The sequence below is a fragment of the Branchiostoma belcheri genome, unplaced genomic scaffold (genome assembly GCF_001625305.1).
Source record: "Branchiostoma belcheri isolate BF01 breed outbred unplaced genomic scaffold, Haploidv18h27 scaffold46, whole genome shotgun sequence".
NCBI classification, from domain to species: domain Eukaryota; kingdom Metazoa; phylum Chordata; class Leptocardii; order Amphioxiformes; family Branchiostomatidae; genus Branchiostoma; species Branchiostoma belcheri.
The window spans coordinates 1,893,196-1,905,830 of NW_017804087.1; the positions used below are offsets into that span (position 1 = coordinate 1,893,196).

The 12,635-nt window shown below is 39.7% G+C and overlaps 1 protein-coding gene across 1 annotated transcript in view; it reads right to left on the bottom strand.

Annotated features, from left to right (window-relative positions):
- Positions 1-7,460, bottom strand: part of LOC109479006 (DNA polymerase epsilon catalytic subunit A-like) — a 32,534-nt gene extending 25,074 nt beyond the window's left edge. Inside the window, exons 1-15 of the mRNA XM_019780852.1 lie at positions 7,316-7,460; positions 6,458-6,581; positions 5,923-6,003; positions 5,467-5,604; positions 4,953-5,107; positions 4,366-4,498; positions 4,140-4,217; positions 3,691-3,798; positions 3,294-3,404; positions 3,086-3,171; positions 2,475-2,530; positions 2,268-2,331; positions 1,685-1,817; positions 986-1,099; positions 499-711 (exon numbers count right to left, since the gene is read on the bottom strand). Of these exons, the coding sequence (XP_019636411.1) occupies positions 499-711; positions 986-1,099; positions 1,685-1,817; positions 2,268-2,331; positions 2,475-2,530; positions 3,086-3,171; positions 3,294-3,404; positions 3,691-3,798; positions 4,140-4,217; positions 4,366-4,498; positions 4,953-5,107; positions 5,467-5,604; positions 5,923-6,003; positions 6,458-6,581; positions 7,316-7,377 (1,656 nt within the window). The 5' untranslated portion in view covers positions 7,378-7,460. The remainder of the gene's footprint in view (positions 1-498; positions 712-985; positions 1,100-1,684; positions 1,818-2,267; positions 2,332-2,474; positions 2,531-3,085; positions 3,172-3,293; positions 3,405-3,690; positions 3,799-4,139; positions 4,218-4,365; positions 4,499-4,952; positions 5,108-5,466; positions 5,605-5,922; positions 6,004-6,457; positions 6,582-7,315) is intronic.
- Between the last annotated feature and the right edge of the window lie 5,175 nt (positions 7,461-12,635).

A 12,635-nucleotide genomic window follows, 5' to 3' on the forward strand; every position in this document is an offset into this window, starting at 1 on the left:
GAGTTCAAGAAATGGTATAACAGAATTAAAGACATCCAATGCAATTTTAGGGTGGCAAAACAAGAAATAGTCTGGATGAGGAAATTTGATATTGACATTTATTTAGCACATTTTTGTCATCATTTCATACTTGAAGCATTTGAAATAATTTAATCTGTATCAGTATAGCCGGTACAACCGCCCTTCGGCATGTTCACACCAGCTTTGCAGGCGCTAGGCACGTGGCATGGCAGCAGCTAGCTATATCACACCGAACAACCTGTTACGCTCAATCTTTGCACATTTAATTGCAGAAATTGTTTAAAGCTTTCTAGTGATGATGCCCCAACTGTGCTTGGTGGCAACGAGTTCCACTCTGCGATAGTTCTTGGGAAGTTTTCAAACACCTCAAAAATCGGAAATTGTTATTAGTTCTACATCATATAGATCAGAGAATTTCTAGTTGCTAGATAAAAATCCTGCACCAAAAGAAAAAAAAAGTTTCAGGAAGGACTGTACCATTCTGAATCTGCAGGGGAGGTCAGCCCTGAAGACGCCGGCCTCCAGAGATTCCACGTGGCCTCCCACGTACGTTTCCGAGTCCAGCACGTGTCCATCGCTGGTCAGCTTGTTGAAGACGGCCTCTTGTTTGTTGGGAAACACGATATTGGCATGGAAAGCCTGGACCATCAGTAAGGCTTCACATAGAGTTCCAGAGCCCTTTCTTAACACCTATGAGAACGAAACAAGAATACGGTCAAACTTGCCTAGTATAACTGCCCATGGGACCAAGGAAAAGTGATCTTCTTATACGAATACAAAAAGAATGACAGGATAGGACAGAGAAGAAAACTGCAGCAAAATTTCCACTCATTTTCGAATAAAGATATTTTGAAAGAAGAGATATTTTGTTTAATAGCAATTAGATATGGAAAGATTTGAAGCGAACTTGACAGTGAGTGAGTGAGTGAGTGTGCAGTTATATCGTAATCTGATGTTTTCTTACCTCATCCGGCTCCATAGGAATGATGGTGCACAGAGCAAAGATGAAGGGGTGCACATACTTCATGTACAGGTAGTATGTGGCTACAGCATCCGACACTGAATAGTTAGCCAGCACCTACAATAACAAGCCAAAGATCTCATCATTCCATAAAATACATTTTGTATATAGAAATCAAGTGTTGTTTTTTTTTGTCTTAATGACTACTGTGAATTTCTTGTTGATTCTGTCTATGCATTTTAGAATTTCCCACAGGCTCCAATACAGTATCAAATATGCATATGGAAGGAAATTTAAGACAGGAGATGGGATAGCCTTTTGTGGAACCTTTGACCTAACTTCCTGTCAGCATTCCCAAGGTGCCTGTGGAAATAACTACAAAAACACATTCAATCATTGCATTTTACCTCACAGATATCACACATTCTGACATGCGCAATGGGATAGGGTTTTTTTCCACAATATGACAAGAAAAAATGACAAGAAACTCTAGTTTAACTGCCCTGAAATTACTGGATGCCTTTAACCCTTCAAACATTACAATTTGGTGCAAACAGCTACCTTGGCAGGAAGAAGGCCAAAGATGTCTTACCCTGGTTAAAACACAATGTACAGATGAAATCACAGTGTCAAGTTCAAAATTCGGGGGCCCCTACACTCAACTGGGATTTGTCTTTAGATACTGTGTTATGACTTTGTTACCTGTGGTTGTTCGTTGGCCATGCGGCACATCTCCTCAGGGTCCAGCTCCACTGGGTCGTACCTCAGCTTGGCCTTGGTGGTGGCCTTCAGGTTCTGACTCCCCACAGGAAGGTAACTGTCTCTCTTCACCCATCTGTAAAAGGGCATTTTCTTAAGTTAAAGGCATGTAACATTTTGCACCAAAAATTGAAATATATTAACTGCAAGAAAATGTGTGATTGTAATTATCTTCCACTTTTCAACATATTTGTGTATAAGCTTGCATTTCTGACATTTGTGGTGGTAATAGAAAAGACCACGAGGCACACTGAGTTTGTGTAGCCACCATAAAATACCAGAATGTAAACAAACATATCTGACAGCCATGTTTCCAGCATTTAATCACACTTGTAAGACGTCATATTTTGGTACTTCCACTTCCTCACTTCGGTACTATGGATAATTCATCAACTTTCTTTCTTCTGCACCTGCCACCATTGCAAGCACATAGTTTTGCGAACATTTTTCTCAGACCACGAAATTTTGCTACTGCAAATTTGAAGTGATTTATCAGTATTTTGCGCCCTGGAAGCCAATGCATTACCTGAAAGCATCCATGTGAATAATGTGTCTACACTTGTACTCTCCCTGGTTGTCTTTCTGAAAACCTGCAAAACAAAAGAAAACAAGCCATACATTAAAGAAACAGAGCAGATGATTTTGACATAGAACAGTTATGGTCTAAATGTTACTTTTGAACCTGCAAAATTACCATTACTGATTGTACAAAAGATGTTTCTGTAAGACTCACCGATTTCCTGAAACATGTCTATACCGTGGAAAGCAGCTCGAGCCTCAACAAAGGGCCTGATGAGAAAAACAAAGACACTGTCAACTGAAGAAATAATGACATTCAAACAGACATCCCTGTCCTTGGTGCTGAATTATATTCAAACTGGCATCCCTGTCCTTGGTGCTGAATGACATTCAAACAGACATCCCTGTCCTTGGTGCTGAACAACAATCATACTATGTATAGTCAGTACAACTGCCAATTGGTGTAACACACCAACTTCTGAAGCTGTATCTGTATAGCCAGTGTAACAGAGCTTCGGTGTAACACACCAGCTTCTGTATCTGTATAGCCGGTATAACCAGCCTTCAGTGTAACACACCTGCTTCTGAATCTGTATCTGTACATCCGGTATAACAGCCCTTCGGTGTAACACACCAGCTTCTGTATCTGTATTGGTATAGCTCGTATAACTGTCCTTTGGCATAACACACCAGCTTCTGTATCTGTATCTGTATAATTCCTGTACTTGGTGGCAGCAATTTCTACTCTACAATCATGGTTCGAGGAAAAATAACTGCACTAGTACGTGTGTCCACATTATGAAATATCACACTAGGGTAACTTACCAGTCAAACAGGTCTCCGTTGAAAGTTGCGATGATGTTAGGCCGTACTTCTTGGATATGTTCAAAGAACCTCTGGATGGTGTGAATCTGTAAAGAGCATATTAGAAAGTGTTTAAGTCCAATACATCTTCCTATTTCTTTCCACTTCTATATGACTTCCTGCAAAATTCTGAGAAAAAACAGATCCAAGTGCGGTGGCTTTACGGTACCTCGTCTGCCTCATTGAATATGATGAAAGGCCCCTCATACTCAGGCTTGGGCGTGTACTCAAAGTCATCCACATCTTCTGATACTATTTCTCTGTTGGTGATCAGGTATCCCTGAAAAATATGAAAATTACAGTTAAAAAAAAAACAGGGAAAATTGTTAGACTGCAGTACCATAACAAGCTGCTAGGGACAAACTACTGCTCCATTTATTCTTAATCAATCACATTCATATATATGGTGAGTCCGGCTCTGTCCTGCAACTTGCTACGTAATGTATCCAACACCGCACTGTGTCTGCTACAGCACCTGGTCCAGTTACCATGGTGACAGACGTCTGGTCCAGGTCATTGACCTTATTTGTTTGAAGAAGAAAGAAAAACAATGAAGCTCCGCCCACCTGTCCATCAATCATGTAGGAGATCATCATAATCTGGTCGGTGTCAGAGTCAGGAAACTTCAGGGGGAGTTTGGTTGTCTCAATGTCAAAGGCAAAAACGATCGGATCCTGAAAAACAATAACAACATTCACACAACACCGTAGTAGATTTTGAAAACCTAGTATTTCAATCTAGAAAATGTTGATAAAGACAAACCTAACACGACAAGACATCAAAGTTCTTGCTGATTTTGTTCGATCCCAAAAAGACACATATAGACATAACCTTTTCTGGGACCTTTCACCTAATTTCCTGTTAGTGTCCCTGGAATGAAAATAACTAAGAAAACTTGAGCCAAGACACAAAACAAAATCTCCACACACAGACTTCATTGTACCAAGCTGAAAAAAAAGTTACAGGTCATTGTAAAACAGATGATTTTTTTTAGTGTGTAGGTCATTGCACTTACAGGTCTGTCGAGCAGGTCGTCCCTCCTAGTGATTTCTGGTGGAAGTGCACCTCGGCCTCGCACAGAGTACCAATGGCCCTGTCAGGAAAATAGTTCATTAAAAAGCCAGGTCATGGATTTATCTTTGCATTTTTGTCAATCAGAAGTGGAAATATTTTTAAAGGTGCCAGTAGACAATGTGTTTACCCTGTTAAAATAAAATTAACAAATTTACTAATGTTCTTACCACATGGATTTTCATGTCGATAGCCACGCGGACATGATATGGCACGTCGTACTCCCTGATGTCTATGATGTTTTCCATCTGGTCTGCGATTCTCTTTGATGTGGAGCCTCCTTCTTCCTCACCTCCAAATGTACTACAAGAAGACAAGAGTAACTAGAAATCAAAGATCCCATACCTCTGCAAAAACACACACCGACACACTTTAACAAAACCTTTGCACAAATTGACAATGAAACATTCAAATCCTTCGGAATGTACTAGATGAATGCCTTATAACATATTTATTTAGATGAATACCACAAAGGAATCTGCAACAGAGGAGACAATTTTTCTTTTAAAGGCATCCAATACAATTTTAAGTATTTTCTAAGACTGGATTTTCTGGTCATTCTTTGAATCCTACACTATAGCTTACTGATATCTGTGAGGCAAAAATTTGATGTCGCTAACATAAAACAGTTGCTTGTTTTGTAAGATAGGCTGATTCTAGCTAATTATTTGGTGGTACTGTACATTTAAATTATGTTTGTATTCACAAGAACGTTATTGGACTTCAGAAAACCAAGTCAGAAATTAAGGCAGCTTACCTTGCCAACATCTGGGTGTAAGCATCATTGGCTTTGTCTCTCTCTTTGTTCTTTCTCACAGCTGGAAAAATCTCCCTCTTCACTTTCATCAGCTCATTCACAGAAGGGAAGGAAAGCTTCAGGTAGTTCCTCTTTAGTCCCACCAAGTGGTTAGCCTGTAATTAACACATTAAAAATGTTAAAATTATCATAATTCAGGGCTCAATAATGCTTTATTCTGCATACCTGCACTGGTGCAGGTAAATTTTTCCTGTACCACTCAGAATTACTTAGGATGCAAAACACATTTTTTAAACCTAGTTATGCTTGTTACAAATCATATAATAGGCCACACCATTTCAATTTGTTGTTTCTCTGATAATTTCAGAAAATATATGAAGCTACAAAATGAATTGAAAATAAAAAACAGACCAAGGCACCTCATGATTCCATCTATGTACAAAATGTCATCAAATCAGTACAGCCTTATTATTAATAATATACAAGATTTTTAAGACTGGAAAGAAGAAACTACCAGATCTAGATCCTCCTTCGGTGTTGTCTCTACTTTTGAGATGACGCCAGCAAACTTCTTAGAGAGGAAGGAAGACACCTCTCTCTCACAGTCCTTCCTTACAGCAATGTAGAAGTACGGCTTGAAAGGATAGGAGACCTGTAGGAGAAGATAGTATTTTATGGTAAATGATATTAAGACTGTTGTCTATTGGCTGTAGCTAAGCAGTTTAACTTTTTTTTAATTCTTAGCATAAGAACTTGAATAGAAATACAAAATGTAGTAACTATTAGACTAGCAAAGTAAGAAACAATCCACCTCCCTCAAAATGCAGAAATACAAGGAACATAGAAATGCAAGTATTACTTGGACATGCCTCTCATTGGTCTAACCCATAATTGCCACCCTCTCATTGGTGGAACTAATAACTGAGTTAGTCTAATACATTCAAGATGATTTATTGCTGTTGAACCTGACCTTGAACCTGCTGCCGTCGTCCTGTATGAAGTAGTAGTCCACGGCACTGATGAGTCGTTTGTTCTCGTCCAAAATGTCAGCCTGGGGGGAAGTCGGGAAAGGAAGTTACTAGTAATCAAGATATGAACTGTACACTCACAGGTCTTGAAATCCTTTTTTCTTGTGTACGTGTAAAAGTGCATGTTGCAGCATGTAATATTGAAAATTACTTGCACCACTCAGAGTTTAGAAAGCATGAATTACAAGTTAAAAACCATTGCCATTACTTCCTTTAAAATGTAGGTGCCACCAGTAAATACACAAGCAAATATCCACTGTGGTGTAAAACTGGTACGGACTTGACTTTGGTATATTTAGCACAATAAAATTCTTTTCAATTTTCAAGATTTAGCAGGTATTGAAAACTTCAAGCTTGCATAACATTGGATATTTCATAACTGTTTTGAATACGAAAGTATAGTTGAGGGTTGTGTCAAATTCAAATGCAGTTTGCATCAATGAGCTCACAAACAAACAAACAAACAGTTTTACTTACAGGGTGCATGTTAATGAGCCAGCCCACACGTTCAGTTGGTTCTTTGTAACAGTCAAACCCAAAACGTGAGTCCATCTCTGTACTCTGAATGGAACGTTCCAGCCGCTTGTCCGAGTCATCGCCCCTAGCAACCAGAATATGATAAATAGGGTCTTAATGGGGGTTTAAGAAGGCAAGCATTGAGAAAATTACTGTAAATAATTTTGCCTTATATTCGCGGTTCTTTTATACTCGTGGTCACTTGTACTGGAAATAATTTATCACTACCGTGAACAAATAATTTGCTCAGACTTTCTTTCTTCTCCACCTGTCGTCACCACGAACAAATATTTCCGTGAACATATCCAATTTTTCAGATTGCGAAATTTGCTACAGCAAATTGCACAAATATAAACTGATAACACAGTATTGTCAAGCAATTTTTTTAACACACTATGCTCTAGGTTTAGGCTAAACTAGGCTGCAAAGAGTGCAAACATTGACACAACCAGACGTTTTCTGAGGAAAACCTAGCTTCAACTACGCATACAAAGAATTTTGTGACAAATACTTGGCAAATAATTATTTTTAGCTTGGCAAAAAAAAATGTGCTAACGTTACATAGAAATAGATAGACTTTAAGAATTATGATTTACCGACATTTAACATGGGATCTGAGCGAGTCGGCTAAGAAATTGTACTTGTTTCTTGTAGACAACTTAAAGTAAATGTATTTATGCTAGTATATTCTGCGATGACAGTGACGTTAAATGCATATATGGAGTGTTTTCGTCGTTTGTTTTTGCGCCCCCCTCCCCCAACCAAACGTACGGCAACACTGAGGTAGAAAACTGACAACATTGTTCATTTTTTCCTCACCTAGAATAACCAGACCCTCCATCCTTGTCAGCGACATATCTGCCGCTGTTCTGCAGCACCATTTCTGAGGAAAATTCAAACGATACTGCAAAAATCTGACAGGAACTACACCAGTGACGAAAATCTTTTCATTTTTGGCGCGAAATCGTCCTAGTAGAACAGTCTATTATAGACATAGGGAATATTGATAAAAAGAGTTTCCATTTGGCCATACAAATGTCATCTATTTAGACAAACACAATAACAAATGAAATTTACGATAATATTTCCTTTGATGTGTATGTAGTCGTGGTTATAACAAAGGGCAAAACGTATTTTGAAAGACTTATTATCAGTTATTCACCCCTAAGACTGAAGTGTACGTTTCTGAATAAAATCTCGGAGAGTTGCGCGAGACACGGTGGATAAGTGACCGTGCACTACTGCCACCTATTGGTTTCGTAGTAAACTGCAGTATATTGCAGGTACAAAACCGGTATGTCATACTATGTGGCAGTAGTGCATTAGTCTGCACCAGACTCCTTTGCAGGTCGCATAAATAGTAGAAATCGGGCTAATTGGACCCTCTCTGGCCGGCCAACTTCTGTGGCCAATAAAAACCCCTTTTTAGGCCGGTTTCTGGCAAAGTTGTCTGGTGGAGACTAGTAGTGCATGGCTTTAGAAATGCTGTACTGCGCATTTAAGTGGCGACCGTATGATATTAGAGTAGAGTAGTTTATGTGGGGGTGTTTCTAATTCTATGCCCATGGTAAAATTTTCGGAGACGAGGATGTAGCCTGTATACTACGGGTACCCCTGGCAAAAGTCTGGCACCCAGGCTAATGACTTTTCTTTCGCATACCGTCCTTCATCTGTTAGTTCCCCTTTCCACCCACACTCTGTCAAACGTAGTCTGGTGACAACGAGAGTAACACTATCGTTTATTTGACGAAAACCCTACACGCTTTCTCCCCATTCAAAACAACGAGACCAAAAAGAAAACAAGCAAAACCGCTCGGTACACTCACGTCATGTTCCGTAGTGCCAGATCTGAACAAACATACACGACAAAATCCAAACAAACCCAACAATGGCGCACGTGGTGCGAGGTTGTACCATTCAAACCACTTGTTGAAATTCATCGAACAGCGCTCAAGCGGCCTCCCGGTAAATTTTGCCTGCTCCCCCGCTTGAAAATTAAGGGCGTAGGGCACATACGAAGGGACGAAGCGTGTCTCTTTATTTAGATAATTTCATCAGCAAGAGAGACATAAAGTAGAAACACGCAGAATAATGATAAAAAAGAAAGATGAAACTGTTCGGTTGATCTGGATAATTACACAAACGATAAATCACCCAATTTATTCAAACAAGTGGTAAAGACAGTTGTCCAGTTCTTATCAAAGTTGGCTATTACGATTTCTTTACTAAAACTGTGAAATAAGTTAAAATGTACCAAAAATGTGTTAGAAGCTGATTAAAGGTGACATAAGCTGACAAAATGTGGCAAAGAAAAAGTGTTGGGATTTGGTGAATTTGGCATGAAGTGGGCGTGGCCAGATTTGCATAAGGAGACTTCCTGTCCCGAGGCAGCCTGAAGTCAAACAGTTCAGAGCACAACATGGCGGGACTAGAGAAGTAGCGGCCGCGTTTCCTTCGTTTGGGAGCGAGATTTGGCAAGTTTTTGGGAAGATGGAGAGCTGTAGCTCAGATCAGGAGCGTTCCTGGGGAGTGAGAGCGGGTCGTGGGCGAGGTTCTGGCAGCAGGACGGCCTGTCGTTCGTCGGGGCAAGGTGGGTGGAAGTCGCCGCCGGGCACCGGTGAAGTTACTGGCGGGGGGCCTGCGGGTGGGAAGTTCGAGCGATCGAAAATGTCTGACAAGTAGATAGTCTACCGTTTCTAATTACGTTTTAAGACGCAGTTTTTGGTCACTTTGAGGAAAGTTTTTCGTCAGAATTTACAGATAACAGTATGCTCTTAACGATTTTGTCATCTTAAACCCCGTTTGAAGCTGAAAGGTCTTAGAATTGCCCCAAGAAATGCCCCAAAGTTGATCGGAGGAGCCCTTAAGAGCATTGACTCGAGCTAGCCTAGCACACCAGACTTCAGTTCCAAAACAAACTTTCTATATTAACTCTCCATATGTGTAGCTTCAAATCTACTTAAACTTACAAATAAAAAGGCACAGAATTAATTGTTGTGTAGCTGAGAAAAGCATTTTAACAGTAAACTTAAGAATTTATGTTCGTTAATATGAATTGTATGAAATGTATTTATAATTGTAGATACCGTCACATGTATGTAACTGACTAGTTGTAAGTGATTCATTGTTTTTGCTATGGCGGTTATGTTTTACCGGTTTATCTCCATTTGTTTGTTTGTTTGCTATCTATTAATGGGATTTTGTAAATGTTTTTGTTTTGACCATACAGAAAAGATAAACATTTTACCTCAAATCCAGAAGTAATTTGAAAGAATTTCCAGTTTCATAAGATCAATTTTAACATGGAGGCACTATGGACACTATGGAAGAAGCTTGTGCTATAATATTGCAAATGCACATGACAAGGATGAAATTCTTCAAAACACTTTCATGTCATCTTTAATACTTTTTAGAGTTCAAAAACTTCCAAATTTATTTTCACAGCACATATTATGAAAGGCTTCAACCTAAACTTTAAGTGCTGCATGTAGGTTTTTTACTTTTATGTTTGAAAGTCTCAGATCCTAGATCTAAGATAGTGGTGGTGTATATTTTCCTTAAACCACTCCCCCACTCTGTCCTAAGTGAAGCAAGGCATTTGGTGAGAGGTTTTCAACTTGAAAAGTTCGGGGTGTCTCTAGGTCAGTTGGAAAGTTTGTCACACTGATAGAACTGGGGTGGGTCAACAATTTAAAGAATGGAGAGGGGCAAAATAGTGAATTAATTTCCCGCCTCCTATAAAATGGAACTGTCAGTCTTTGGCTCATTTCTTGATACTTCTTCAGTCAAAAATGTTATGAGATCTTTATAGTTCTTTAAGTAAAAAAAAGGCCAGAAAGTAATTTTGGAAAAGTAAGTTTCGCCCTGCCAAGTGAGACTATCTAAGTCTAGAATACTCTCCAAGCAGAGGTTTGGGTTTCGGCTTATTTTTGGTGTGTTTTTAGGCATTTTTATTGGGCTTTCTTTTTTGCACTGGTATCTTCTTTATCTTTTTTTGGGGTTGACATTACAAAAAAGTCAAAACCCAAACCTCTGCTTGGAGAGTATACCTAAAAGGAGTGAAAGTTCTTCTGTGTCAACAAGAACTTGGGCACAGTCAGGGCACAGCATGCCGCTAACTGTGGCGTTACTAATGCAAACTGGACATCCCCCAAAGCAAGGCCAGTTTGTTTTGCTCCAGCCTCCTTGACCTTTGCCAGAGAGAAGCTTCTTACCATCCCCTCTCTCCCCTAGAGGCCAGTGCGGGACTCTGGATCCAATTTTCCACTGGAAACTTGGGCCCCAACGCTATTTTCCTGGGCTGTCTGGTTTTCCTCTGTGGTGGGAAGTGGAATTCGGTCCCTCAGACAGTGTAATGGATAACGTGTCTGGGAGAGTGTCAGAAGTCAGCGTTTTTTCTGCCAACTCTGCCAGGCAGATTTACCCGTTCTGTTACCCTGCCAGGTCCCTCTATAGACTACAGACTTGATAACACAAGAAAACAGTTACTCAAGCAACCGGATGGATTTTGAAAACTGTCAGACATTGTCTTTCATCCTCTTTATGTTTGTCGTTGACAGATTCTGTTACTATATATTTAGACACTGATGAAAAGTAGTGGATGCTACTTGAAATGCCTGACACTTTTCAAAACCTATCCAGTTGCTTGAGTAACTATTTTCTTGTGTATCTCATTACCTGAATACCTTCATTGACAGGACTTGATAACTGTTCTGTTCTAATCAATTCACATACAACTGCTTGCTTCTGTACTTTTTTTTATAAACTCTATCGTACAAAAATTAATGTAGAAACTTTTGCAGAAATTACAACACCAGGAATATGTATTTACTTTAGTTTTATTCATGATGATACAGTTGTTTTTCTTTCATCTTATCTCAGTATCCGATTACCAACTTTACAGTGTTTGGTGTCATAAAATAAAGTCTCATAAAGTCATAGCATAACAGCTGCAAACTGGAGACAGGTGAACTGTAAAGTAAGGGAGCATTAAGTTTTGTCTGTTAGTTGTCCGACAAGGGGCCCAGCGGAGAGGAAACCTACTTAAGGCATCCCAAGGTCTCTTAATTGTCAAGAAAGCCTGTTCAGCGTTCCTTGTGATAGCTTAAATTAGGTTGGTCCTTCAGTATCAAATGTCTAACGGACTAACCGAATTACAGGCACACAGAACTGCCCAGAGTAATTTCATTCCTAGACAAGGTTGAAAGGATGACTACAAGAAGAAAGAAAGACAAGGAACCAAACACCGCGATGTTTAATGGCAGAGACTAAAGCCAAAAGCCATCCTGTGACCCATATTTAACCAGATTATAGTAGTTGGTGCCCAACAAAGGCCTGCATGGGTTTTTTTGGCTTGCTTGTACGGTACTCCAGTAAATTCCCTAGCAAATACCAGTCTTGTGTCTATCTCAGTATCTGAAATCTCTGCGTAACTCCTCGGTAGAAATTCAGTTAGTACAACAAATGTATGGAATGGAATTGTATTGTATGAGGCCCTGCAAGCCCTTTTTCGTTTTAGACTTCGTAATTCGTAGGCAGCCTCCGCAAAAATCAACGCAATTCGTAATTGGACATAAGCCGCAAATCGTAAAGTCGTAATCAGCTCTGAGACTTTAACGTAATTCGTAATAGGCGGCGAAAGTTTTGCGTAATTCGTAATCACTACCCCCCTTGCAGGCCCTCACGTAATACCAGTCTTGTGTCTATCTCAGTATCTGAAACCTTTGAGTAACTCCTCGGTAGAAATTCAGTTAGTACAACAAAATTCAAATGTATGGAATGGAATTGTATTGTATATTTGGCCTACCCCTGTAACCAACAGAACTGGGTACCAAAAGACAACCCAGTGGTAGAGAGAAAGTTAAACAGCAGGGAGTAGTTTAAATGTTGCATGTAACATACCTCCTGGTGGGACGAGTTGTTATGTGATTTGGATTTGTCCAGTTTTAAGAGTAAAGTATGGTCAAAACTAACCAAGAAGACCACTCAGGGGACCGATAGAATCTGGTCTGCTAGTACAATGTATGTGGACAGGTGGTCACTATGGACAGGATTCTTAATTTGCTTGTGTCAATGGGAAAAATTATCTAAAAGGGACCAACAAAAAATGGTCACATTGGCCAGGTGGTCCTTATTTAGA